At 44.5% G+C, this 25,299-nt stretch overlaps 1 protein-coding gene across 1 annotated transcript; it reads right to left on the bottom strand.

Annotated features, from left to right (window-relative positions):
• Nucleotides 1-6,330: 6,330 nt before the first annotated feature.
• On the bottom strand, nucleotides 6,331-24,275 carry C9 (complement C9). Its single transcript, XM_035100495.3, has 12 exons — nucleotides 23,776-24,275; nucleotides 22,717-22,807; nucleotides 20,476-20,620; nucleotides 19,589-19,736; nucleotides 18,316-18,454; nucleotides 16,242-16,466; nucleotides 13,298-13,538; nucleotides 12,603-12,728; nucleotides 11,686-11,867; nucleotides 9,143-9,371; nucleotides 7,873-8,061; nucleotides 6,331-6,543 (listed from the first exon to the last, which is right to left on the bottom strand). The coding sequence occupies exons 1-11, from the start codon at nucleotides 23,850-23,852 to the stop codon at nucleotides 7,895-7,897; spliced, it is 1,770 nt and encodes a 589-aa protein (XP_034956386.3). The 5' UTR covers nucleotides 23,853-24,275; the 3' UTR covers nucleotides 6,331-6,543; nucleotides 7,873-7,894.
• Between the last annotated feature and the right edge of the window lie 1,024 nt (nucleotides 24,276-25,299).

Below are 25,299 nucleotides of genomic sequence, written 5' to 3'. Positions count from 1 at the left end.
AGTATCAAAGGGAAAAGTTTTAAAAACCAACATAACCACCTGAGTTTGCAAGTGATTCCAGGAAGAACTGGTTGCTGAGTGACTGAGAAGTTTTTTGTATGCTGGTTCGTTTTAAGATGAAAAGATAAAGGTAAAAAAACAAAACAAAAACAAGAATGCCCTAGATTCTCAAAGATCATCTATTTGAGGCATCTTCTATTGTGGGAGTGGGGAACTTTGGGCCCTCCAGTTGTTGCTGAACTACAACCGCCATCAGTCCTAGCAAGTCTGGCCAATTGTCAGGGATGAATGGGTCCCTCGTTGCTGGTTGTAATCTGGCCAATGGGGTGCAGTCTAAACAGTTCGAGCGACCTATTAAATTGCACGTGACCTAGAGATTCTCTTTTGGCTTGGGCAAACGGAACACCCGCCCACCTCTCCCTATATTTAGGGTATTTTGCAATTGACCTTGCTATGCCGTCATGTGTCATCTGTTGTTGGAAGAGGGGCACAAAAGGAATTTTCCCCACTTAGCTGATTGCATAGCTGCCAAGTACCCCGTTTTCCCCGGGAAACTTACCTTTTCTCGGGGGTCCCCCGTATCACTTCGTCTCCCGTTTTTCTCCGTTATTTAATCCTGCCAGTGGCCATTTTTTTTCTTTCCGATTTGCCCTTCTATGGGCACCAAAAATGGCCACCGCCAGCTTCAAAAGTCACATCTACGCATGTCCGGAAGTGCATAGACGTGACTTCCGGTGTCGGCGGTGGCCATTTTTGGTGCTCATAGATGGGTGGAGCGACACCGGAAGTTGTGTCAAAGCACTTCCTGACATGCGTACAAGCGACTTTCAAAGCTGGTGGCGGCCATTTTTGGTGCCCATAGAAGGGCAAAGCAACACCGGAAGTTACGTCGACGCAACTTCCGGTGTCACATGGCTGCCAGTCCCGGATTCTGCAGTCCGGGACTTGGAAGGTAAGTGATTGGCTATTGCTATTTGGGTTTTGCCTGCCGCATAGCAAATTGTCACAACTTGTAAGGTTGCGGATAGGCACTGGTTCATGTGATAGGGCTGGGAGAACGGTCTCTCCATCCTTTTTGTTTGTTTAGTCGTTTACTCGTGTCCGACTCTTCATGACCCCATGGACCAGAGCACGCCAGGCACTCCTGTCTTCCACTGCCTCCTGCAGTTTGGTCAGACTCATGTTCATAGTTTCGAGAACACTGTCCAACCATCTCGTCCTCTGTCGTCCCTTTCTCCTTGTGCCCTCAATCTTTCCCAACATCAGGGTCTTTTCCAGGGAATCTTCTCTTCTCATGAGGTGGCCAAAGTATTGGAGCCTCAGCTTCAGGATCTGTCCTTCCAGTGAGCACTCAGGGCTGATTTCCTTAAGAATGTGAAGGGTATTCCATTAAAGGAATCCAGGAACTCTATGGTTTGGTCAACCCTGCAAGGGGTTGTGCCTGTGCCTGAGTCCAGGGGGACATCTGGGTGGTGGATATAGCATGTCCCCGGCTTTCCGCCATTCCAGGTGTTCACCCTAGGCTGACCTATGCTGGAACCACCGTTGCTACCTGCAATGGTGTAGGGAGCTAGTCGAACCAGAGCCTATGCAACCACTCACTTTTCTGTAATCAATAAAGTTATGGGCTAAAGTCGTGTGTGTATTTATTTAGGAGGGAGGTCTGAACACGCAAAAAGGAAAGAGGATTGTAACTAAGCCAGTCCCATGCAAAAGGAAGGTCATATCTGCTTGTTGTCCTGTCTGAATCTTCCATTTTGGTCAGGAAGATGGATGGCTGACAAAGCAAGGAGGAACATACTTGCTGTGAACTGAACACAGCCTGGAGCTCCTGCAAAGGTAATCTTGGGAGTAGGTGCTTTCTCCAACTGTTTGACACACATCTTGTAACAAAAGGGGCTTTCACTCCCATCTCTTCCATGCAAGGTAAAGAGGCTAGGAGCCCCACACTTCCTCAATTCATTAACAGACTTCCACCGTCTCCCATTTAATCCCCTTGCTCCCCAGCTGCTAGATGGCCAAGAGTTTCAGATATTAATCTGAGGGTTGGGACATAATCTCAGGGTCTTGCTAACAAAGGGACCAAAATCTGAACTTTCCGCTTACTTCCCCTTTAAGCTTGGGGCATGCAGAAGTGGTTATCCTTCCTTAGCAAAATACAGAGCCACCTTCAGAGTTTCTAGTTCAAGACTTCTGTTGGAGGGATTCAAGACAGAGGAAGTAAAAGAAACAAGAGGTTGCATTAAGATAAAAATAAAGTCTTTTCTAACTAGTCCATAGTATCCTGATCTGATGCTATGGGTGGATCTGTCAATTTTGGTTTCTCCCAGCTTCCCATCCTAACCTTTAGTTAGTTCTCTCTATTTCTACATCAGTGTGTGTGTGTGTTGTTGTTTTTTAAAGTGATCATGAAAATTTATAAGCATTTTACTGAACCAGAGCTTCTTGTTGAAGGCAGCTCCCCTTTCTCCTCCCTCTTCCTCCCCAGACCACAAATGCATCTCAGATACCTTCCCTGGCGTGTGTTGTTCTTTCTGCAAGCTTCTGCTTTCCCAATTTAGCTATTCTAACATCCCCCCAGCCCCAATTTTCCAGTGGGTTCTTACTAAGCTATGGGTTAGAACAGGCATCCCCAAACTTCGGCCCTCCAGATGTTTTGGCCTACAACTCCCATGATCCCTAGCTAACAGGACCAGTGGTCGGGGAAGATGGGAATTGTAGTCCAAAACATCTGGAGGGCCGAAGTTTGGGGGTGCCTGGGTTAGAAGATCTAGGAAGAGGGGATCCAAACCTTGGGAGATGGGCAAATCAGTTTTATTTCCAGGGCTTGACACGTTTTGATAAGTCCCATTTATTCATTAATCTACACTTTTAAAAATGTGCACAAATCTTTACTCTCAAAAATAGGCAGAAGCATACAGACTTTAAATGTATTCTGGTGTTTCTTTTGAGCAGAAGACTGGTGTCAAAACACTCAGAAAGTGTGACAGCTGGTAAATAGCTTAAGTCCAGACCCACATGTTAGTCTAGGGGGTTTGGATCAGATCATTTCTTATCAGAATTCACAAGATCACATTCCTCAAGTGTTCCCCCCTCTCTCTCTGACACCTGCCGTGAGTGCAGTATGGAGCAAAAATCTCACAATGCATTGCACAAAGTTTAACACTATGCACATTACTGTGATGTATTTATTTATTGCCTGAAGGTTCAAAATCTGGTTATTTGTAAAGTATGGTGGGGATGCAATTGGATTTTACTCTCAGGACACTATGGGGGAATAGCTGGGGTTCGCAAACGGGGACGCATCTTTCCATTGAGGAATGTGCGGCGACTCTGAAAGCTGGGGAAAGGAACATAGACCCTGTCTTATGGACAGGGTCTATGTTCCTTAAGCAATTGCTAGTCCTAGGGCAGGAAAAGATCTGCAACATATATATAATTAACACAGCATTTCAGATAACACAATCTTCAATGGGATAGCCAAAGTCTTTTTTTCTGGGTTCATGTCCCCCCTTTCCACCCTCTCTTTTTTTTTTGGCCAAGTGTGTAAAGCTGAATGTGCAAAAGTTAAATGTGTTGCTAGTTACCTGTAATAGAATCAAATTAAATAGAGTCAATTTTTTCAGTGCCAGCCCCCTGCTTTTGGAGCACTCTTCCTACAGAATGTCACCTGATTTGACAAATATCTTTCCCAAGCAAAGACATTTTTATTTTTTCCTGGCATTTGGACATTAATGCAATTTTGAAGCAATTTTGATTGTATCTGGTGGCTCGTCCTCATGTTGCAAATGGAAAAGACATTTTTAAAAACCTGTAATAGATTACAGTACTTCGGATAAACCCCTTTAATGTGTATTATTGTCTGAATTGATGTATTTGCAGTCACTTTAAGACTCTTTTTGTAAAAAGCAATAAATAGAAACAAGTACAACTTTTGCCTGGTCACTTGCACGCAAAACTCATTTGCCTCAGATACTTAAAGCAGTGTTTAATACAAAGTGAGGCCGGGGGAGCTGGGCTCCCTGGCAGTTCTTAAGTATACGTGCAAACAAGTGTTATTTATGAATTCTTCAAATAAATATTACAAAGAACAAACAGCTAAACACAGGAGGGTAATAAAATCTCCAATATCCAGTTTGATGTTCAAAATCTGCTCATGAATACCCTAAGCTTGGGTTGTAGATAATGTAGCATTTGGCGGAAACTGAACAGCAGCAGAAAGGAAGCAGCACTCACTGTGATGAATACATATCACAATGAAAATCGCTGCCATCTTACATCCCTTTTCAGTATAAGGCAGCTGTCTATGTTTGCATTTATGCACCATTTGTACAAATTTGCAAATCAAGCAGCCATTTTCGCCTAGCACCACCTCTGGAACTTTTCACAACTCTGGAAAGTTGGAAGCAGGCAAAAAAACAAAAAAAAACAAAGCCCTGTCAATGTTGTGGGTTTTTTTTCATAGGCAGCCAACTTTTAATTTAAATTCTAACTCTGCAAAGTCATCCAACTCACTGACTCGTCCTAAGAGACCCACAGCCCCACAAGGTTATTTGAAAAACAAAGTGCTACTTTGTTAAGAGAAAGAAGATGCCAGATTTTTAATCCCAGCTGGACAGTAATTCTGGTCACTAAGGCTTTTTTAAGGAAACAAAAGCCAAATAAAATAAGAAAGACATTCAACAAACATGTCACTGAGCGTGACTCAGAGTGTCCAGCGTTTGATGTAGATGATGCTACAGTTTTCTTACAGAATGGGTTGCTCCCCCACCCTCCCCAGTTCACCCAATGTCAGCATTGTTCAACTCAGCTGAACAATTCACAAGCCCATTACTGTTAAATAACTTTGCAAATTTCAGAGGGATTTTTGAGGGACTTCATTGGTGGGAATGGTGCTTTTATGAGCTGCCGTCTGTGTGGCACCAGGAAGTGGGCAGAAAACATCTTCCATACTGGCAAAATGCCTGCCTAAACTTAGTGATCGGAAAAAGCACAGAAGTTGGATAAAAACGAAGCAATTGAAAGCTGGCTTTTGCTATGTTAAATCAGGGATAGTTAAGCTGTTGCAATTCAGATGCTGCTGGACTCCCATCACCCGCAGTCACCATGGCCAATGGTCAAGGATGATGGGAGTTGTAATCCATCAACATCGGAAGAGCCACAGGTTCTCCATTCCCCCCTGACCTAAAACTTCTCTCCATTGCATCCTCCATTGAAATCTCTCAGGAAGGCTGAGAGGTTCTTTCCATGTTCTTAGATTCTTATTTCCTTTTCCTCCCAACAACGAACTACCGGTATTTCAAAGGCCCAACCAGATAGCATCTTATATACCAATAGCAAATTTGTTCTTTGAGTGCCTGTCCATATATGGCAGAAAAGCACTGCTCACACAAGAGAGGGAGGCAACAGGAGGGTTGAAATAACCCCAAAGTTTGCAGAAGTTTGAGGGAGAAGACACTTCTTTTGCAGGCACACTTGGTTGGGACATGAGGTAGGACTTCTCTACTGCAGCACTCAGGTTATAGGACTCCCTCTCTAAAGAGCAGGACCGGGAACCCAATGTAGCCCCTCCAGAACGCTCAGTCTGGCCCATGGAACTCTCCTTAGGCCACACCCTGCTTTGTACCCCAATGTTTTTGCCTTGCTGGAATGTGTCCTTGCACTCTGGTAATGTCTCTTGCTTGGGCTGATGGAGGATAGAAAGGGGTGTGTGAGAGAGCACTAAAAAGGTAAAATTGGCATTTATTGCTGCACTCGCTTTTGCTTCTGACCACTCTCACCCCTTCCCCCCTTCCCCCCCTTCTTCTTCTTCTTCTTCTTCTTCTTCTTCTTCTTCTTCTTCTTCTTCTTCTTCTTCGATCACTCATAGCCGAGTAAGATTGTCTTCCATAAACACAGCACTCTTACCGCTAGTATGTGGCCCTCAAAAGGTGTCCGGGAAGGGAATGTGTCCCTCAATCTGGAAAAGCTTCCCTACTAAAGAGGTTTGTCGGGCTTCCCTCCTTTTAAACGAGCTGTTCAGACTTCCACCTAGTATTTAGCCAGCAAAAAAGAATACCATAATAATAACAATTAAATCCATTGTCTCTCCTTGGTGATTATGCTTCGCTGTTTTATTCTGTTCTCAGTTTTATTGTATTTTGATTGATTTCTGTTGTGTTACATTTGTGCTTGGATGTGAGCTGCTTTTTGGGGGGGCGTCCTTTAGGGCCCCCAAAAGTAGAATATAAATGATTTTACAAATCTATCAAGCCCTGCACTGAGCAACTTGGAGAAAGGGTGGCACACAAATTTAACACAAAAGTATCAGCAATAAATAATACAAATGTATTCTGCCAAGGCAGTCATCAGCTGAAATTTATTTTAAACTCTCTTTTTTTTAAAGAAAAGAAAAAGAAAAGAAAAACAAATTAACACAAGCAGGTACAGGTACTGTTAAGGTTCCAAGATTTTCTGGCTTATCTTTCAAATCTCTTTGGCAGCTTGAACTTTGCTGTGGAGATCTGAGGGTCATCCCAGTTGTTTTGTGTTCCTATCAGACACCTGTGAAAAGACACACAGTCAGCTAGATCAACTAACCAGAGAATCTTCCGGCTGGTATAATGTGCAGAGATCCTCTACATTTGCAATGTCAAAGCAGGCTGGTGGCTTCCAAATAACTTGAGATCGACGCCATGGTCAAAATTCTGCGCATGTGAGTTGCCACAAAGGTCCCATCCACTCCACACATTTAAAACACATTCAATGCACATTTAAAACACACGGCTTCCCCCAAAGAACCCTGCGAACTGTAGCTTGGTATGGGTACTGGGAATTACGGCTCTGCAAAGGGAAAACTAGTTTCCAGAATTCTTTTGGGGAAGCCAGATGTGTTGAATGTGCTTTAAAAGTACGGTGTCGGTGCAACCTATTTAGTCAGTGGGCATAACTTGTAAAGGCTCTTTGTGTGCAGAGTGGATGGCTCCACCAGGGGGTGCTGTTAACTGCCATCCCTCCCTCCTGCATGTGGTATTCTATTTTTTTGTATGATGTCAGGTAAGGGGCAACTGGCTTGGCTGAAATGGCTTGGTGAGGCAAATGGGAAGGGCCTGGGAAGTTTCATCAGTGGCAGATTTAGGGCAGGGCTACCAGTTTCTCCACACTGGGTGCAGAGCTGAAGGCAGAGCGCATAGCTGCCAAGTCTCCCGTTTTCCCCAGGAAATCCCCGTTTTTCCAGCTGTTCCTAGCTGAAAAAATGGATTTTTTTGTTTTCCCCTGGTTTATTCTGGCACAGCGGCCATTTTGGAACTGGGCGGAGCATGCTCAGAAGCGACTTTTGATGCTGCTCTGCCCAGTTCCAAAATGGCTGCAGTGCGACTTCTGGCATGGCGGCCATTTTGGAACTGGGAAAAGCAGCATCAAAAGTCACTTCTGAGCATGCTCCGCCCAGTTCCAAAATGGTGACAGTGCGACTTCCGGTCTGCTATTTCTGGCCCGGTCCCTTATTTCTCTGACAGCAACTTGGCAGGTATGGCAGAGCGTTGCAACTATGGCGTAATCATGTATGCACAGAACAGAAGGTGAGAGGTGGCGGGGGACACACACACACCAAATTTTGGCCTTGCATGGAACCCAAGTCTGCCCCTGGCTTCATGAGGGAGGCCTATGAGCTCAAGGTTCCCCACTCATGACCTAGAATGTAATTTGCGGTCGCCCTGTAATAACAACAATAAAAGTTCAACATTGTGCCAACACAAATGTTCTGTCAACGCAAGAATTTCTGCTTGCCCAGTGGAACAATCTTACCTCTCCACTTGCGTGCTGATCTAGGGGTTGTCCTGCCCCACCCAAGTTGGACTTCCATTTATTACACCCGCCGAGTAAACTACAAACCTGCTTTGGGTCTTCTGCACCATTATTTAATGTCAGCAGCACAATAGCCCGATTCCGAGTCAGCTCCTGCACAGTCCTTGCCCCCACGAGCCTCAGGATTATTACACTGCCTTCTGCGAGTGCGTTCTCCTTGCGCACATGCCGACCAGGTAGACCAGCAGCTCCAGCCCCCATCGGTGCCAGTCGGGACTGAGTTAAGATTGGAGTGAAAAATATTTTAAGTCTAACATCAAAACAAAAAGCAAACAAACTTGCATTGCAGTTACTTCGATACTGAAGTAACTGCCTTCGTGTCTGTAAGCCCAAATGGTCAGTCAGGGTGCAGTTTGGGATAGGGGTGTTTCTTAGATGGATAGGGGATCTCTGCTTCCACAGAACAGCTACAAAGCAATAGGACAAGGTGTCGTTTTAAGTGAAGGGCTGGGCAGGAGCATAGCTGCCAAGTCTCCCGTATTCCCCGGGAAACCCCCGTTTTTCCAGCCGTTTCCCGCTGGCAGCCCAGATTTTAAACCTCCCCGTAAATCCCCCGGCTTCTTACTGGCCCGGGGAGGCTCCTTCTGCGCATGTCTGGAGTCTCTGGACATGTGCAGAAGCGATTTCTGGTGCTGAAGCCATTTTGGAAATGGGCAGAGCATGCGCAGAAGCGACTTCCGGTGCTGCTCTGCCCAGTTCCAAAATGGCCACAGCGCGACTTCCGGAGCTGCGGCCATTTTGGAAATGGGCAGAGCATAAGCAACTTCCGGTGCTGCTCTGCCCAGTTCCAAAATGGCCGCAGTGCGACTTCCGGTGCCGATCCTGGATTTTTCAATCTGGGAGTTAGCACCTATGTGCAGGAGAGGAATGCTTAACCCTTCCTACCACTTGTTCCTTTCCCCCACAACTCCTCCCCTAGGGCGCTTTTCTACCTGACACAATGGCCGACTGCCCATTGTGGAACCCCAACTGCTTTGCTATAGATTGTGCCCCAACTCCTGCTGTTTTCCACCAGTTTGGTAGAGTTTCTTGGTTCCAGGTTTAGAGATGTGAAGGCCCAGAGAATATCTTGGTGAAAGTTATATTCTTCGTAACACCTGCTTTTCAATGCAAAGGGGTTTTTGCAGGTGTATTAAACTATGCATCTTAAGTGGCATCGTCCAGGAACAATTCCATCACTGTTCGTATGAGCAGAGCCCTAGTACAGGGTTAGGTGGGATAACGGCTTTATCTTCGCAGCTCACTTGTCCTGAATAGAATACGGAAATGAACCCTAAATTCTTGATCTACTGCTGACCTGGTGAAAAAGACGATGTGGGTATCTGGCAGGCTTCTCCCTTGAAGTAAGGGGGGCATCCACATTCGCACCTTCCATTCAACAGCATGACAGTGCCTCCATTTTGACAAGGCTGGCATTTGCAAACACTATATTCAGCAACGTAGTCCTCCACAGCTCTGTCGAGATTCTGCCTCTTTACGGTGGAGTTGGGTATCGTCACCGGTATGAGAGTAGAAATTGGGTACGGCTGCAGAGAAAAGCAGATGCCTTAATCCAACTTGTTACAACAGCGTTACTCTTTGCACAAGCATGATATAAGCTTCCCTGACATATGATAGCCACCTCTTACGGTAGCTACTCCGAGTCCTCTACCATGTGAGGAAAGGGTGTTCTCAGGTAACACAGAGTGCATCTTTCTGCTCAACCCACTCTTCCCCCTTAAGGAATTTGCTGCCACCAGATGAAAGGGGGGGGGGTAGAAATTATATCTGCAAGGCTGCTCTTTATCTACCAGCCCCCAAAACTTTCCTGGGGTCTCCTTGAAGCTTCTTACGTAGTAGCATAGGTTATTGGGGAATGTTAAAATTAAATTAAATTTATTTATAACCCACCCATCTGGCTCTTTTGCCCCAGCCACTCTGGGCAGTTCCCAACAGAATATTAAAAACACAATAAAACAGTAAGCATTAAAAACCTCCCCTAAACAGGGAAGGGGCCATACAGGTTTATGAAACAAGTAAAGGCACAAAAATAGGGAGTTTTAAGAAAGGTGTGTGCCATGCAAAAGTTGCAGAATACTCCCTTTGAAGCAAAACACAAAAACGGACTAAAAAGCTTTCTGTTTTCTCTGAAGGTAAACACAGTGGCGTCGCAAGCATCCCTGGTACCGGGGGCAGCACCCTGCCCCTTGGCGCACAGCATCCCTCCGTAGTGACGTGCTGCATAGTGACGTAGGGACGCAGCATGTCCCTATGTCACTTACGTCAAGTAATAGCCCTTCCCTCTTTGGGCATATCGTTGTTGAGCTCTTTTTGGGAAATAATAGTTCAATCCCTCCCAGTAGGCGACAGAAAGAGATGCGACCTTCCCCATATTCACAACGGAGCTCCTTGCCTTAGCATTTTAGCCTCATGGATATGGTGTAGCTAGTTAACACCATAACCCCCAATGAACAAAGATATGCATTTTCATTCAATACACAGCATTCCAAACAAACGACCCATAGCTCAGTCGGTAAAGCATAGGACTCTTAATCTCAGGGTTGGGGATTTGAGCCACACGCTGGGCCAAAGATTCCTGCATTACATTTGATTCTAAAACCCAGGAAGATCTACCTCCTCATGTAATACACCAGTGATGTCCAACTGGTTGATCGTGATCTACAGGTTGATCGCCTGTGTGATCCTGGTCGATCGCGCTTGATCCTGGTCGATCTCGGGGACATTACTGCCTGTGCTAGGTCCCTCCTTTGCTGCATGTGATCGGCATCGCTGCATTTTATGGTGAGCAGTTTTCCTCCTTTTACCCCTCAAAAAGCTCAACTCTGACCGACCCCCCCCCCCCAAAGCTCAACATCTCTGGCCAACTCCCCTAAAAGACTCCTCCTCCCTCAAATGACAATGGGTAGATCACTGCCAATTATTTTATACTGGGAGTAGATCGCAGCCTCTTGTGAGTTGGACGTGCCTGTAATACACAAACGCCCATTAAACAAGGTTCATACGATCAGTCTAGGACAGCAAACTCCAATTCCTTCACAATACCCTAGCATGGAAAGCACCTAAAATTCCTTGGCTCTTATATTCAGGTGATTATTGTGCTTACCTTGGAAACATAACACTTGCCTGTTCACTCGCCATGGTTCAGCAATGAGGTAAGGTAAAGGGACCCCTGACCATTAGGTCCAGTCGTGACCGACTCTGGGGTTGCGCGCTCATCTCGCATTATTGGCCGAGGGAGCCGGCGTATAGCTTCCAGGTCATGTGGCCAGCATGACAAAGCCGCTTCTGGCAAACCAGAGCAGCACATGGAAACACCGTTTACCTTCCCGCTGTAGCGGTTCCTATTTATCTACTTGCATTTTGACGTGCTTTCGAACTGCTAGGTTGGCAGGAGCTGGGACCAAGCAACGGGAGCTCACCCCGTCACAGGGATTCGAACCGCTGACCTTCTGATCAGCAAGCCCTAGGGTCAGTGGTTTAACCACAGCGCCACCTAAGGTCATTTAAAGGGGGCAGCATTTACAGCAGGGGTGACTGACATTTTGGCCTAAGGACCTTAGTCGCTCTCAGCCAGCTTGTGGTCGAAAGCAGATGTTGCCACACACTCTCTCTTACATGTGCATGGAGCACACTGCACACAAACCAAGGCACTAGGTCACCAACTGCAGTAGATCCCTGCAGATTAAGCTGAGGAGGAACGGCGTTTATTACCCCTCCCTGCTCATAAAATAATAGATCTGATGAGAAGGGAAGGGCAATGCGCATTCTCACCAGGGATGAGCCATGCCTGCTCTCCCACATATCAATATGCGCAACAGTTTAGGAAGAAAACCCTCTTACTTCGTATTGTATCACTGTGGGAGCATCAGGTAGCGTTGCTGCCCACTGGACATAGTCTTCCACGTCAACGACACTGTGACCTCGCGACAGCTTTTCCTTCAGCCTAACCAGAACTTCACTCTTCCCTCCATGAACGAGAGATATCACATCGTGGATAATTCCGCTCTTAGGGGCGTTGCCCGCTGCAGAGGAAAGAAACAGGACAAGGATGGACCAAGGTCCCTCGGGGTGTTGTCTCACCATCATTCTGACTTTCTTATGCTGACAAACACCTGGAAAGGCCCAGAACAACAAACAACCCCCCCCTTGCCAAATTCATGACAACATATGTACTGTACTCAAATCTGTGCTACTGTGCAATCTGCTTTTTAAACGTCTTTTTTTTTTAAAAAAAGTATTTGATTAAATTTCCACAAATTTCACACTGTTTCAATACATAATAAATTAATATTTAGTTTTATTGACTTCCCATCCCATTTTCCATGGTGTTTTTTAATATTTCACTGTGCCCTATCTTCCCTATTTTATATCATAACCACAACGCAATAAATAGCTCAAATCCTGCTCGCGAATTCATCATATTATAATATTTCTTTAAATCATCCCAAAAGGCTTCCATTGTTCCATAAAACAGTCATTGTTAAGTTCTCTTATCTTAGCTGTTAACTTTGCTGATTCAGCATAGTCCATCATTTTACTTGCTCGTCTTTTAATTTTTTTTTGGAATGGATGATGCAAATATAAATGAGTGCTGAAAATGCACCTCCTTGCCACAGGGCCACCTTTGCAACAGGGGCATATTTGCCATCGCCAATGCCAGCTTGGACATGAAATTTTCAGAAGAGGGTTTGTCTAAATATATAGTCCCCTTTATGTGTGTTTTGAACATAAATCTTTAACTATATAAATATATTTACCATTTCTAATCTTGTCACTTTTGCAGTCACCTCCTTTGCCGGTATGCTTGACTTCAAATGTGCCAGCTGTTAAACCAAAATCTGTATTGTAACCCAGGCAAGCTTTTACATCTTCGACGGTGACTCCTGCAGACAGAGTTAAAAACAGACATCCGATAAGAGATGGAAGGAGGGAAAGGCTCTAACAAATTTCCTGAACCATGAAATGATATTTGGAAAGACAATCAAGTTGTACCCATAAGAAAAAAGCAGCAAAGACTTTTTAGTTTTCATTTATGTGTGATATCCAGTCATGTCATAATGACTAATGCCAAATTTTGTTATGCTTTTCTCACTTCCTGTTTTCATATTACATTAGTCACAATTTTGCAATTGAGGACTAGTCTAATATAAGAGTTTTCAGCTCGTGTGATGGAAATTCTAGCTTTGCTAATACATCAAAGGTAACACCAGCTATAGTCGGTTGGTTTCTCTTGCAAGCAGTGACTTTGCTTTAGGCTGCACAAACAGACCAATAATTACTTATCGGTTTTGGATTGTTCCTTTTATGATCGTTTATTGCCATAGATACTGGTTATGTAAAAGTATGTTTGCTAGTTTTTTTGTCCATAGTTCAGTATTATTATCAAATAGGTGAGCACCCAGCCTGAATTGGATCGGAGTATAGCCTCTGAAATTAATAAAACAGTTCCTACCTTCACTTCTCATTGTTTGGTTGTCCAGTACATACATTAGTTCATATTTCCCGCCAACCGTTCCCTTCTGAGCAAAATGAGTTCCGTGCATTTCCAAAAATTTAAAATATTCTCCCTTGTCGTATGCACTGGGCAGGTATTTTACATCTTCGAGGAACGTGTCGGTCAGGCGGACGTCACGCCTTCGCATTTGAAAGGTCCCCAGTTCAATGTTTCCTTTCACGTGAAAAAATGTTTGATGCTGTAACGCAGAACGGCGGGGTTAACCTTCTGCCAGTGGGAAAACGAGAGGATCAGATGTTCTCCCATCCCTAGGGTGACAATGTGTCCTACATTATGGAGGGAAGTCTTTCGTTTGATGGCATCCTCCCTTTGGAAAGGATTCCAAGCACTATTGTTCCGCAAGTGGGTTAACTTGTCGTGGGCTTGACTCCTTGTCAAAATTAAAACCCGCAGTGCTCAACAAGGGTAGCATGTTAGAATGCTGCCCCAGAAGTCACACCTACCAACCATCCCTCTTCAACTTTTCTCTTTAAAGCAGAATAGTTGAAGCTTCTACTGCCTCCCCATATAAACGGACTGAGGCCCTTCTTCATGTGCCAGAGCACAGCAACACGAGAGCAGGCTCCCCACTTGTAGAATGTTCTCCCCAGGGAGGTTCATCTGGTGCCTTCTTTACATATCTTTAGGTGTCAAGTGAAAACGTTCCTCTTCTCCCAGGCCTTTGGCCAATTAAAGAAACTATGGCCTTTTAAACTGTGTGTGTATGGCATGGGTAGGCAGCCTAAGGCCCGGGGGCCGGATTCGGTTCAATCACCTTCTAAATCCAGCCTATGGATGGTCTGGGAATCAGTGTGTTTTTACATGAGTAGAATGTGTGCTTTTCTTTAAAATACAGTGGAACCTCGGTTTATGAACACCTCGGTTTATGAATTTTCGGTTTATGAACGCCGTGGACCCATCTGGAACCGATTAATTCACTTTCCATTACTTTCAATGGGAAAGTTCGCTTCAGTTTATGAACGCTTCAATTGATGAACAGACTTCCAGAACCAATTACACCCATGCTTCGGGTTAAGTACGCTTCAGGTTGAGTACTCCGCAGACCCGTCTGGAACGGATTAATTCACTTTCCATTACTTTCAATGGGAAAGTTCGCTTCAGTTTATGAACGCCTCAGTTTAAGTACTCTGTGGACCGCCTGGAACGGATTAATTCACTTTCCATTACTTTCAATGGGAAAGTTCGCTTCAGTTTATGAACGCTTCAGTTTATGAACAGACTTCCGGAACCAATTGTGTTCATAAACCGAGGTACCACTGTACATCTCTGGGTTATTTGTGGGACATAGGAATTCATTCATATTTTCCCCCCAAAATATACTCCGGCCCCCAACAAGGTCTGAGGGACAGTGGACCGGCCCCCTGCTGAAAAAGTTTGCTAACCCCTGGTGTATGGGTTACTGTTTTCATTTCTTATTATGGTTTGTATTCTTATATTGTAAACCACCCTGTGATCTTCGGATGAAGGGTTGTATAGAAATTAAATATTTCCTGGTGAAGCTTCACCAGTGAATTCTCGCCTGCTCTACAGTTATCAATGACCCAAAGTGGCAGGGAATTTGTTTTAATTAGACAATTTGGCTGAGGTTGATGGAAACCTCTACAACTTCCACATTGTTCCTCATTCAAGATTCATTGGTGTATATGCAAACATGCATCTGGAAAGGGCTCTAAACATATTCCTAAGCATCAGGGTGGAAGGGACAGTCTTGCACTCCCCAAAACAAAACTTAGTTTCAATGGACCCCTTCAACTAGGGGATTAGGATGGACTGACTCAAAAAACTTTGCATACCTATCCAAGGAAGGTGAAACAAAAATTAATGTGGGAACAGCTCCTCCCCTTGAAACATTTTAGGCCCCTCAAACTATTAGGGGAGATTAGGATCCACACCATTGGTTGGAGGGACTTGGAACCTAATGCGGTACTAACTTGAATAAAATATTGGGGGAGCCCAGGTAAGCCCTGTGCACATAACTGATCACAAGATGCAGTGGATTTGAATGGCAATGCCCATCAACTTTGGGGATGCCCAGCCCCCCTCAAATATTTTAATGGAGGAGCTTGGAGGGACCTCGGCTCCGAGGAGTTGTCTCCTATGAAACCTACTCTGTCTGATCAGGAGCAATGAGATAGTAAAGTAGATAGGTCACACAATGCCCTAAAACAAACATATTTTTTTTAAAAAAAGAATATTAAGTTTATATAAAAGTTTTATCAATATAAAATCTGTATTAAAAAGTAGGACAAGGAGCAAGGCCACCGGTAACTTTTTAATGGCAAAATGTAGGTACTATATTCTTCCCAGCTCTTTCCTGGAACTCTTTAGCTAGGGATAGATCTGTGGTCAGTTTCACATGTATCCCTTCAAAAAACTGTTGATTTTATCTATATTTTGATTGTTTTATTGTGTTTCCTTTTTAAAGAAAGTCTGTTTTTATGGCTTTTTAAATAAATACTTTATACTGTTAAGGAAAAGACACACAAACATATCTTAAGCCGTATACAGTGGTACCTCAGTTTTTGAACATTGCACTGACGAACATTTCGGTTTTCGAACACTGTAAATCCAGAAGTAAATGCTTTGGTTTTCGAACACGCCTTGGAAGTCGAACATGCCATGCGGCTTCCGCTGAGTGCAAGATCCTGAGGCCTAGCTATCGCCTATTTAGTTTCCGGTTTTTGAATGTTTCAGAACTCGAATGGTCTTCCGGAACAGATTACGGTCGAAAACCGAGGTACCACTGTACGGGTTATGCTAAATAAATAAATAAATAAATAAAACACTCCTAACGGCATGCTAATATCAAGTCCCCAAAATTACACAGAAGGGCTCTCCATTTTTTGTTTGCTTGTTTATTTATTTGTTTAGGATAGCTTACCTTTCCTTTAGAATCCTTTAAGAATTTATGTAGAGTTCCATTGGCGAATGAATCAGTGTTCTGGCTGAAACTGAGGCCGATGGATGTGCCATTTCCTATCTCTGTAGGCGTCAGTTTGAGAGAAAAGCTAGACTGAGCAGACCTATGCCTTTCGCTGAACATTTCCCTTACCGCCGACACCTGGTCCTCGTAGACTTCATTTCTAAATCTTTTATCTCCCTTTGTCTTGGGGAAAAAAAACAGATATAGCAGGCAATTGAGTAGGCAATCTGCATGGAATATATGCAGCCCAATGGAAGGAATGGTTTTCACTCTCTGTTATAACATTAGAAACTTAGAGCCCATAATTGAAAATGTATGGCAGCAGATTCAGGACAAAGAGAAAAGCTCATTAATTAAGATAAAGTTCATTCATTCATTCACCTTTCCTCTGAAAGTTCATACTATATCTATCTATCTATCTATCTATCTATCTATCTATCTATCTATTATTTCACATCAACTTTATTACTTATTTGTTGTTGTTATTAATTTATTAATAGCTTTCTAAACCACTGTCTTAAGGCAATTTGCACATAGAATAGTTAAAAACACACTGAAAAGCCAAATACATTTAAAACGAGGCTTAAACCCTTACAATTGATCACTTCTTGTAATGACCCATTTATCCGGCTGCAAAAGCAAATATAAGCAAAGGCCAGCACATTCCCAAAGTAAAAACAAAAGCATAGAAGATCCAAAACAAAACAGGGGGAAAAGATGGGGCAGAGTGGGAGAGGACCGATAAATAAACAAATAATCAATTCCTGCCACCGACCAGTTAAAAACAAGAATTTGAGTCTGTACAAATTTTAACAAAATATTTAAAACTAAATATATCTGTAGAATCATGGGCATCCACCTAGCGGTGGGAAGAAAAGGTTGGTTGCCCTTGGATCAGCCATAACCCCCACATTCAAGCACCTGTAATATCTAAGATATAATACAAAATGTGCAGCTGCTATTCTCAATTGTTTTGTGAGAAACTAGCCTCCTTCAGTGCTTTACCTTTTAGCCATAGCAATGACTGACATCTACCTCATTGGACCAAAAGAAGACTAGAGTGAAACACCCATTGTCTAGACTCCAGAGAAGGAACTTCTTGAATCGTTTTAAAGCCTTTTATGCTGCTTTTCTGTGAGCTGGAGAAGCCTCACAGAAAACAATACAGTCATACCTCGGTTTAAGTACGCTTCGGTTTGAGTACTTTCAGTTTAAGTACTCCGTGGACCCGTCTGGAACGGATTAATCCACTTTCCATTACTTTCAATGGGAAAGTTCGCTTCAGGTTAAGTACGCTTCAGGTTAAGTACTCCGTGGACCGTCTGGAACAGATTAATCCACTTCCCATTACTTTCAATGGGAAAATTCGCTTCAGGTTAAGTACGCTTCAGGTTAAGTACAGACTTCCGGAACCAATTGTGTACTTAAACCGAAGTACCACAGTACACCTGTCCAGAGCTTTACTGTGGTAGTGATTGGTGATTAGGATAGCAACTCAAAACACGAAAGGTAGCCACACAAAAATAGAATTAATGATGTTTCAGAGGTCTCATTTCATGTGAAAGTGACCCTTTGGAGTTTGTAAACCGATTTGATAGCATTGCAGAGTTGTGTATGCAAGAGAGAGGTTATCACAGCCTTAGAGCTTGGCAAGGTTGTTCCCACCCCCTGGGTGTGTTGCACAGCTCTCCCCCCCCCAGCTGTTCACATCAGCACAGCTTCATTATTTGCAAAGGTGCTCACCCCTTTGTTTAAATTTCATTTCATAAAATGTACGTACCACTTGGTTGTAGAAAACCTCAATGCGGTTTACCAAAACAATAAAGCAGCAATATTATTAGTAAACAACAACAATTTTTAAAATAAAAACTTTGGCTAGAGACAAATTAGCAATGACTTCAGGACTCCAGTCAGTGAGAAGCATCAGGCTGTAGCATTTTATAACAACGTACAGTAGGCGTATGCATTTTGGATAAAGCTACGCAAGCATGGAATCAAATGCACACTCTCCACTTTGCACAAAGGGGCTTACGTCATAATTGAGCACAGCAACATTCCATGGCTTGCGATAGTATATTCCAGTATTCCCATCGCGGACTCTGTCGCAGACTCCGTTGTAAAACTCATTGTAAAACAGGCTTTCCTTTGGTTCCATGCCCAGAATGTTGACACTGCAACAACATCGCACAACAAATTAGGGTCTTCCAGGATCTTAGTCACTTAAAACCAACTTGAACGTTTTGTCTCCCAAACGCTGCAAGCCCGGAAGTGATTCTTTCCGGTTTGCGAATGTTCTTTGGAACATGAATGCCTGACTTGGCTTCCGCGGCTTCTGATTGGCTGCAGGAGCTTCCTGCAACCAATCGGAAGCTGCACCTTGGTTTCTGAACATTTTGGAAGTCGAACGGACTTCTGAATCATAGAATCATAGAATCCTAGAGTTGGAAGAGACCACAAGGGTCATCCAGTCCAACCCCCTGCCAAGCAGGAAACACCATCAAAGCATTCTTGACATATGCCTGTCAAGCCTCTGCTTGAAGACCTCCAAAGAAGGAGACTCCACCACACTTCTTGGCAGCAAATTCCACTGTCAAACAGCTCTTGCTGTCAGGAAATTCTTCCTAATGTTTAGGTGGAATCTTCTTTCTTGTAGTTTGAATCCATTGCTCCATGCCCGCTTCTCTGGAGCAGCAGAAAACAACATTTCACCCTCCTCTATATGACATCCTGTTATATATTTGAACATGGCTATCATATCACCCCATAACCTTCTCTTCTCCAGGCTAAACATACCCAGCTCCCTAAGCTGTTCCTCATAAGGCATTGTTTCCAGGCCTTTGACCATTTTGGTTGCCCTCCTCTGGACACGTTCCAGCTTGTCAGTATCCTTCTTGAACTGTGGTGCCCAGAACTGGACACAGTACTCCAGGTGAGGTCTGACCAGAGCAGAATACAGTGGTACTATTACTTCCCTTGATCTAGACGCTATGCTCCTATTCTGGAGTGGATTCTGTTCAACTTCTGAGGTATGACTGTAATTCATCCTTACCACAATGAAGGGCAAGCTAGCTATCATAGGGAGTGCTGGGCATGTCACATGGCACACAGAGACCTGCCCTCTAACAAAGCAGAATGGCCAGGGGACTCATGAGGAACAGGCAAGGGACCTGCTGCCACTGCTCCTCATAAGCTAACAGCTTCCACTACCAGAGGTAGGCATCTCAAATTGCCTAAGGGTAGGGTCGGCCCTGCCAATACATTTGCTACATCTCCCATCATTCTCCCAAGAACTTCCCAGAACTTACCCACGGCCAGCTGTTCTTCCAACCTCTGATACATCAATTATACGGTCACGACAGGGTGCACGAGGATCACCTTCGCAATTGTCTTCATCGGAGAAGTCTCCACAATCGTCTTCTGTATTACACACTAACCTTTTCTTTACACAGTGTCCTAAGTGTAGAATGAGGAACAGTATCTCTAGCTGTTAAACAGCTCTTATTGTCCTCAGTCTTTTGGCTTGAACAAAACCTAGTTGGGTTTCCCCCCAGTGCCACTGGTGGATTTTTTTGACCATAAAGGAAATGGAAACCTGATTTACCCTTTCAACGTTTAAAAAACTGTCACTGTGAAAATGTAGACATTAAACACACACACACACACACACACACACACACACACACACACACACACACATATATAATTGTCCTTTGATCCTTGGTGCAGGGAGCTAGTCGAACCAGAGCCTATGCAACCACTCACCTGATGTAATCAATAAAGTTGTGGCCTAAATTCTGCCAAAAACCAAACCAAAATTTGAGTCTTGTCTGAATTTATTTAAGGGGGGAGGTTTAAACATCTAAACACGCAACTGAGCAATTCATTTGTTCTATGTTGGTTGCGTTATCCTTGAAAGAGCAGGTGCTTGGCAATCCATATTTGCCTGCCCCTGGCTTTATATTAGTGGGTTGCTGATGCTTTTTTGCATGTTATCTGTGGAGGCTGTTTTTTTAAAAAAGTTTCATGTGTATTGATTTGCTCTAAGTTTAGATAGCTCTTGTTTTCAATGATTTTGCAATGTTTCTAAACTTGACTGTAAGTCGCCTAGAGACCGCCTTGCGTTAGGCAACTAACTCCAATATAATCCACCAGGGAAATCCGTTTCAGAGAATAATGCAAAAGAACTGCATACCGTTTTCACACATGAAGTCATTGCCACAATCTGGTTGCTCTTCAGGGCAGGGGGTGTCTGGCTGGCAGAACTGTCTGTCTCCCAGAGCTTCCAAACATGGCTTCCCTCCGTATTGTCCGAACCTCACAACACTCCTCGAGCGATACTTCAGAAAAGAAAGGAGGAAGAATTACAGCCTGTGCTCAAAAGGACTGGTGTGGCTGCGCAGCCATGAAATGATGTACATTCTTTGCACATGCCAAATAACTTTGACGGAAACTAAGCGGGAGGTTGGGGTGGGGGGAATTATGGATGAAATTAAAGGGAGGCCTACTCATCGCGCCTCCACAATGGAGTCTCCATTCTTTTGTGCTTTGAGCTCCCAGACAATGAAAATGTTTTAGTTTTATGGTTGAAAAACAAAACAAAGAATAAAGTCTGCTATTTCTAAGAAACAATTAACAATTAGGGAGAGTGGTGGTAGATGATTTTCTTATTTCAAAGTCATTTGTTGTGTTCTGGTCAAAAAGCATGTCTGGTTAGAAAATACTGTACCAATGACTACTTTGTCTACAATGCTAATATATCCAGGAATGCCTGAAGACATTTTGCTGCTTAAAGCAAAGGACAAAAGGGGACCCTGCCCTCACATTCCACATTCAGAAGTCCACTACATTTCCAAGCACAATTCAAAGTGTTGGTGCTGACCTTCAAAGCCCTAAACGGCCTCAGCCCAGTATACCTGAAGGAGCGTCTCCACCTCCATTGTTCAGCACTGAGGTCCAGCTCTGAGGGCCTTCTGGCGGTTCCCTCGCTGCAAGAAGTGAGGTTACAGAGAACCAGGCAGAGGGCCTTCTCGGTAGTGGCACCTGCCCTGTGGAACGCCCTCCCGTCAGATGTCAAGAAGATAAAGAACCACAGTGGTGCCTCGACTTACGAAGGCAATCTGTTCCACGGCGCTCTTCGCAAGTCGAAGTCTTCGGTTGTCTAAGCGTCCATTTTGCGCATGCACGAAGAGCGATTTTGTGCTTCTGCGCATGCGCAGAACGTGCGCACGGCAAAAAGACTTCCGGGTTTGCTTACTTTGTAAGTCGAAACCTTTGGAAGTCGAGGCATTCAGATGTCGAGGTACCACTGTACAGAACTTTTAGAAGACATCTGAAGGCAGCCTTGTATCAGGAAGTTTTTAATATTTGATGTTTTATCATGTTTTTAATATTCTGTTGGGAGCCGCCCATAGTGGCTGGGGAAACCCAGCCAGATGGGCGGGGTATAAATAATAAAATTATTATTATTATTATTATTATTATTATTATTATTATTATTATTATTATTGCTGGACTAGCAGTTGAATTTTACTTCAACAGTGGCAAAAGGACAGTGTCCTTTGCCGTACTTGAGGGCAGTACAAGAAGCACAAGGCAAACTTCTTTACTACTACCTGTCACCCAGTTTTTGCTGCCTGAGATGGCTGCCTCACCTTGCCTAACAGTAGGGCTGTAGGAACATCCAGTATGCAGGGTGTTGTACTGTACTGTACACAGAAACCTTCTAAAAGTAGTGTGCAGTGCACCAGTAGGTGGCACTCTTTGTGCTACAATCCACCAAATATACGCTGACTACATTGCCGGATAATTTGAGGATAGGACTGGAACGTTGCAGTTTGCATCACAGAGTCTAAATCCCTGCGTTGAGATAAAATTATCAACAGCCTTAATCATTGGTACCTTACTGTTGTTCTGATTCGGATTATGGATGATGCCACTAAGTTCATTATTATCCAGTGGCTCTACGAAGTTAGAAAACTAAACAAGCTACCCCCTGCCCCCCAAAGTCACGAACATTTACTGCCAGGAGTTTGGAGTTACTGAGTCGCTTCTGGGTTTAGCTAAGCAGAGCCACCACCAATTATGACAGATCACAATATGAACTGGAGGAGCTCCACAAAGTGTGCCATTGCCAGAGGTCTGGACAAATCCAAATTCATGGAGGATAAGGCTACCAATGGCAACAACTAGTTGCCATTGATACTGAATCCCAGGGGCTGGAAATTGCAGGAGGGGAGAGTGCTCTTGTGCTGGGGTGCTGCTTGAGTGCTTCCTGCAGGCATCTGATTGGCCACTGTGAGAATAGGATGCCGCACTGGGTGGGCCACTGTCTTGATCCTCAGGCTAATCTTACATTCTTATCCCTAAAACACATTGTTGTTGTTTTAAACAAAAGCCTCCTGAGCTAACTATCAGTCACAATCCCATGACTTACTCGTTCCTTCGCACATGCATTGCACGGTCCCCATTCACTCCAGCGGCTCAGCAAACAATCGACGGGCCTGACGTCCACTTGTCTTCGCTCTCTTAATATAGAACAACAAGATGCTTTTATGCAGTAAAGGTAAAGGGACCCCTGACCATTAGGTCCAGTCGTGACCGACTCTGCGGTTGCGGTGCTCATCTCGCATTATTGGCCGAGGGAGGCAGCGTACAACTTCCAGGTCATGTGGCCAGCACGACAAAGCCGCTGCTGCCAAACCAGAGCAGCACACAGAAACGCTGTTTACCTTCCCACCAGAGCGGTACCTATTTATCTACTTGCACTTTGATGTGCTTTCGAATTGCTAGGTTGGCAGGAGCTGGGACCGAGCAATGGGAGCTCACCCCGTCACGGGGATTCAAACCGCCAGCCTTCTGATCAGCAAGCCCTAGGCTCTGTGGTTTAACCCACAGTGCCACCCGCGTCCCGCAGTACTATTCAGTAAACTAAAAATCTGAAGCAATATTATTGGGGAAGCAGGAAAAAGAGGCCCCCTTCGCTTACATACTAGGGAAGACGTCACCAAAAGAGAAAAGGGACATATATTTTCATATGCTGATTTTTATGGACACAGAGGCAAAGGCAGAAATATTTACAGCCCATCTTGCTCTAGTGGGGAAGCCTGTGACCACCAGGTGATCTGGTGCTTGCTCTCTAGGCACTCACCTTTTTAAGGTCCTTACTGTCCTTTCTTATAATGCTTCTATCTTTAAAACTAGACTGGGCAGACTAAAATACAGGACATTTTTCATCCCAAGATGTTCCCTCCTGGGAAACCTGACAGTGGATCTTCCTTTCATGTTTGAACTGGAAGCCACTTCCATCGAATTCATTGGTGCCGATTACAATCTGTGCATACGCAGAACTGTGGTCTCATATACTACCTTGATGCTGAAATTGGAAATCATTTGGATTCGCTATCCTCAGGCTCCAAAGAGAAATTCTACATTTGCTGCGGGAAATGCGACACAGGTTTATTTTATTTATGTATTCATTGTAAAGTCCACTTACCTTTTCCTCCCTGGCGAGACAAAGCTATTTGCTCCTAAGATGCACAGGGCCGCTATAAGAGGCAGTAAAGTTTTCATGGTGCTGCTGTCGGCTGCGACACCAAAACTGTAGCACTCAAACGGGAAGCTTTTTTGTCCTTTCCTTTTTGTTATTGATTAGCAGAAAAACAAACAGAAACCCCTGCCGAAAGGAGGCAGAGCCTGCTGCTGACTTTCGGGAAGCACTCCGGAGTTTGTTGACAGTGAAACATTTGGAAAATCAGCTGGCCTGGGCATTCCCCAGGCAGAGAGAAGCGTAGAAGAGAAAGCCCAAATACCTGTCCTTCCTCTCTCCAATTCCACGCATTACACAATAGGGCGGTAGCTCAGGGTCAGAGCATCTGCTTTGCATACAGGGGGTCCCGGGTTCAGTTCCTGCCATCTCCAGGTAGGGCTGGGAATTCCCTGCATCCGAAAACCTGCAGACCCACTGCCTGTAAGTCAGCCTGGACAATTTGGAGCTGGGTGGACTAATGGTTTGCCTTGATGTAAGGCAGCACCCTATGTTCTTATGCACAAAGTGGGGGGGGGGAGAGAGAACAAAGCAGCCCTGTTTTATCGCACAACAGGAACCTTTGCAAGAATGTGGAGAAAAGAACGCAGTAGGCACACCCAAAAACAAGTTAGACCACTTAACTGGAGCATTTCACAAGTCCCTAATGCTGCACCAGCATTATCAGTTATCCCTAAGATAACTGATCGCCTAAGATAAAACAAGGAGAGGGTCTTCAATGAGCCAGCCCAAAACCTTAGACAGTACATGGGGAGAAGAGCCTGGGGCAAGAGTGGGGCTGTCCTCTTGGGCTTGCTGATCAGAAGGTCGGCGATTTGAATCCCCTTGACGGGGTTTCTCTGTCCCTGCTCCTGCCAACCTAGCAGTTCAAAAGCAGTGCAAGTAGATAAATAGGTACCACTGCGGCGGGAAGGTAAATGGCGTTTCTGTGCGCTCTGATTTCCGCCACGGTGTTTCATTGCACCAGAAGCGGTTTAGTCATGCTGGCCATATGACCCGGAAAGCTGTCTGTGGACAAACAGCCTCGGCCTGAAAGCGAGATGAGAGCCGCAACCCAATAGTCGCCTTTGACTGGACCTAACTGTCCAGGGGTCCTTTCCCTTTCCCTTTAATACATGAGGAGAAGAGTCTAAAAATCCTGGGACGCAAATTTTCACGGCCCTCTACTTCTGATAAGTGAGCCTCCATGGCAGATAATGTATTTAACTCTGGAAGTGCATACTTGATTCTGACCAGACAAAGTCCCCTAGAGCAAAATATACATAGGAGGCCTAGTTTGGTCCGAATTGAGTATACACTTCCAGAGTTACACAAATGCTGAAACCAGACATCAGAACAGGCCACGGTTAGTGGAATATTCACCCTCCCAAAGAGGGTGGGCAGGTTAGGTTGGTGGAGGTTGTAGCATCGCTGAGCAGGATCCGTGCAGTTGCTTGATTCAAGATGAGTTGTACGTGGCACAGAGGCCAATGA

This window comes from Zootoca vivipara, chromosome 10 (genome assembly GCF_965207765.1).
Source record: "Zootoca vivipara chromosome 10, rZooViv2.hap1.1, whole genome shotgun sequence".
NCBI classification, from domain to species: domain Eukaryota; kingdom Metazoa; phylum Chordata; class Lepidosauria; order Squamata; family Lacertidae; genus Zootoca; species Zootoca vivipara.
The sequence above is the reverse complement of the archived record's forward strand: the minus strand, read 5'-3'. Positions and strand labels throughout refer to the sequence as shown.

Bases quoted from the DNA above. Each gene is read 5' to 3' on its own strand.
- C9 (XM_035100495.3), bottom strand. From the start codon at position 23,852: ATGAAAACTTTACTGCCTCTTATAGCGGCCCTGTGCATCTTAGGAGCA. The intron at 20,621-22,716 runs GTAAGTCATGGG...TCTTTTCTGAAG, and splicing joins ATGCATGTGCGAAGGAACGA to TATCGCTCGAGGAGTGTTGT. The intron at 12,729-13,297 runs GTAGGAACTGTT...CTCTGTCTGCAG, and splicing joins CCAAACAATGAGAAGTGAAG to GAGTCACCGTCGAAGATGTA.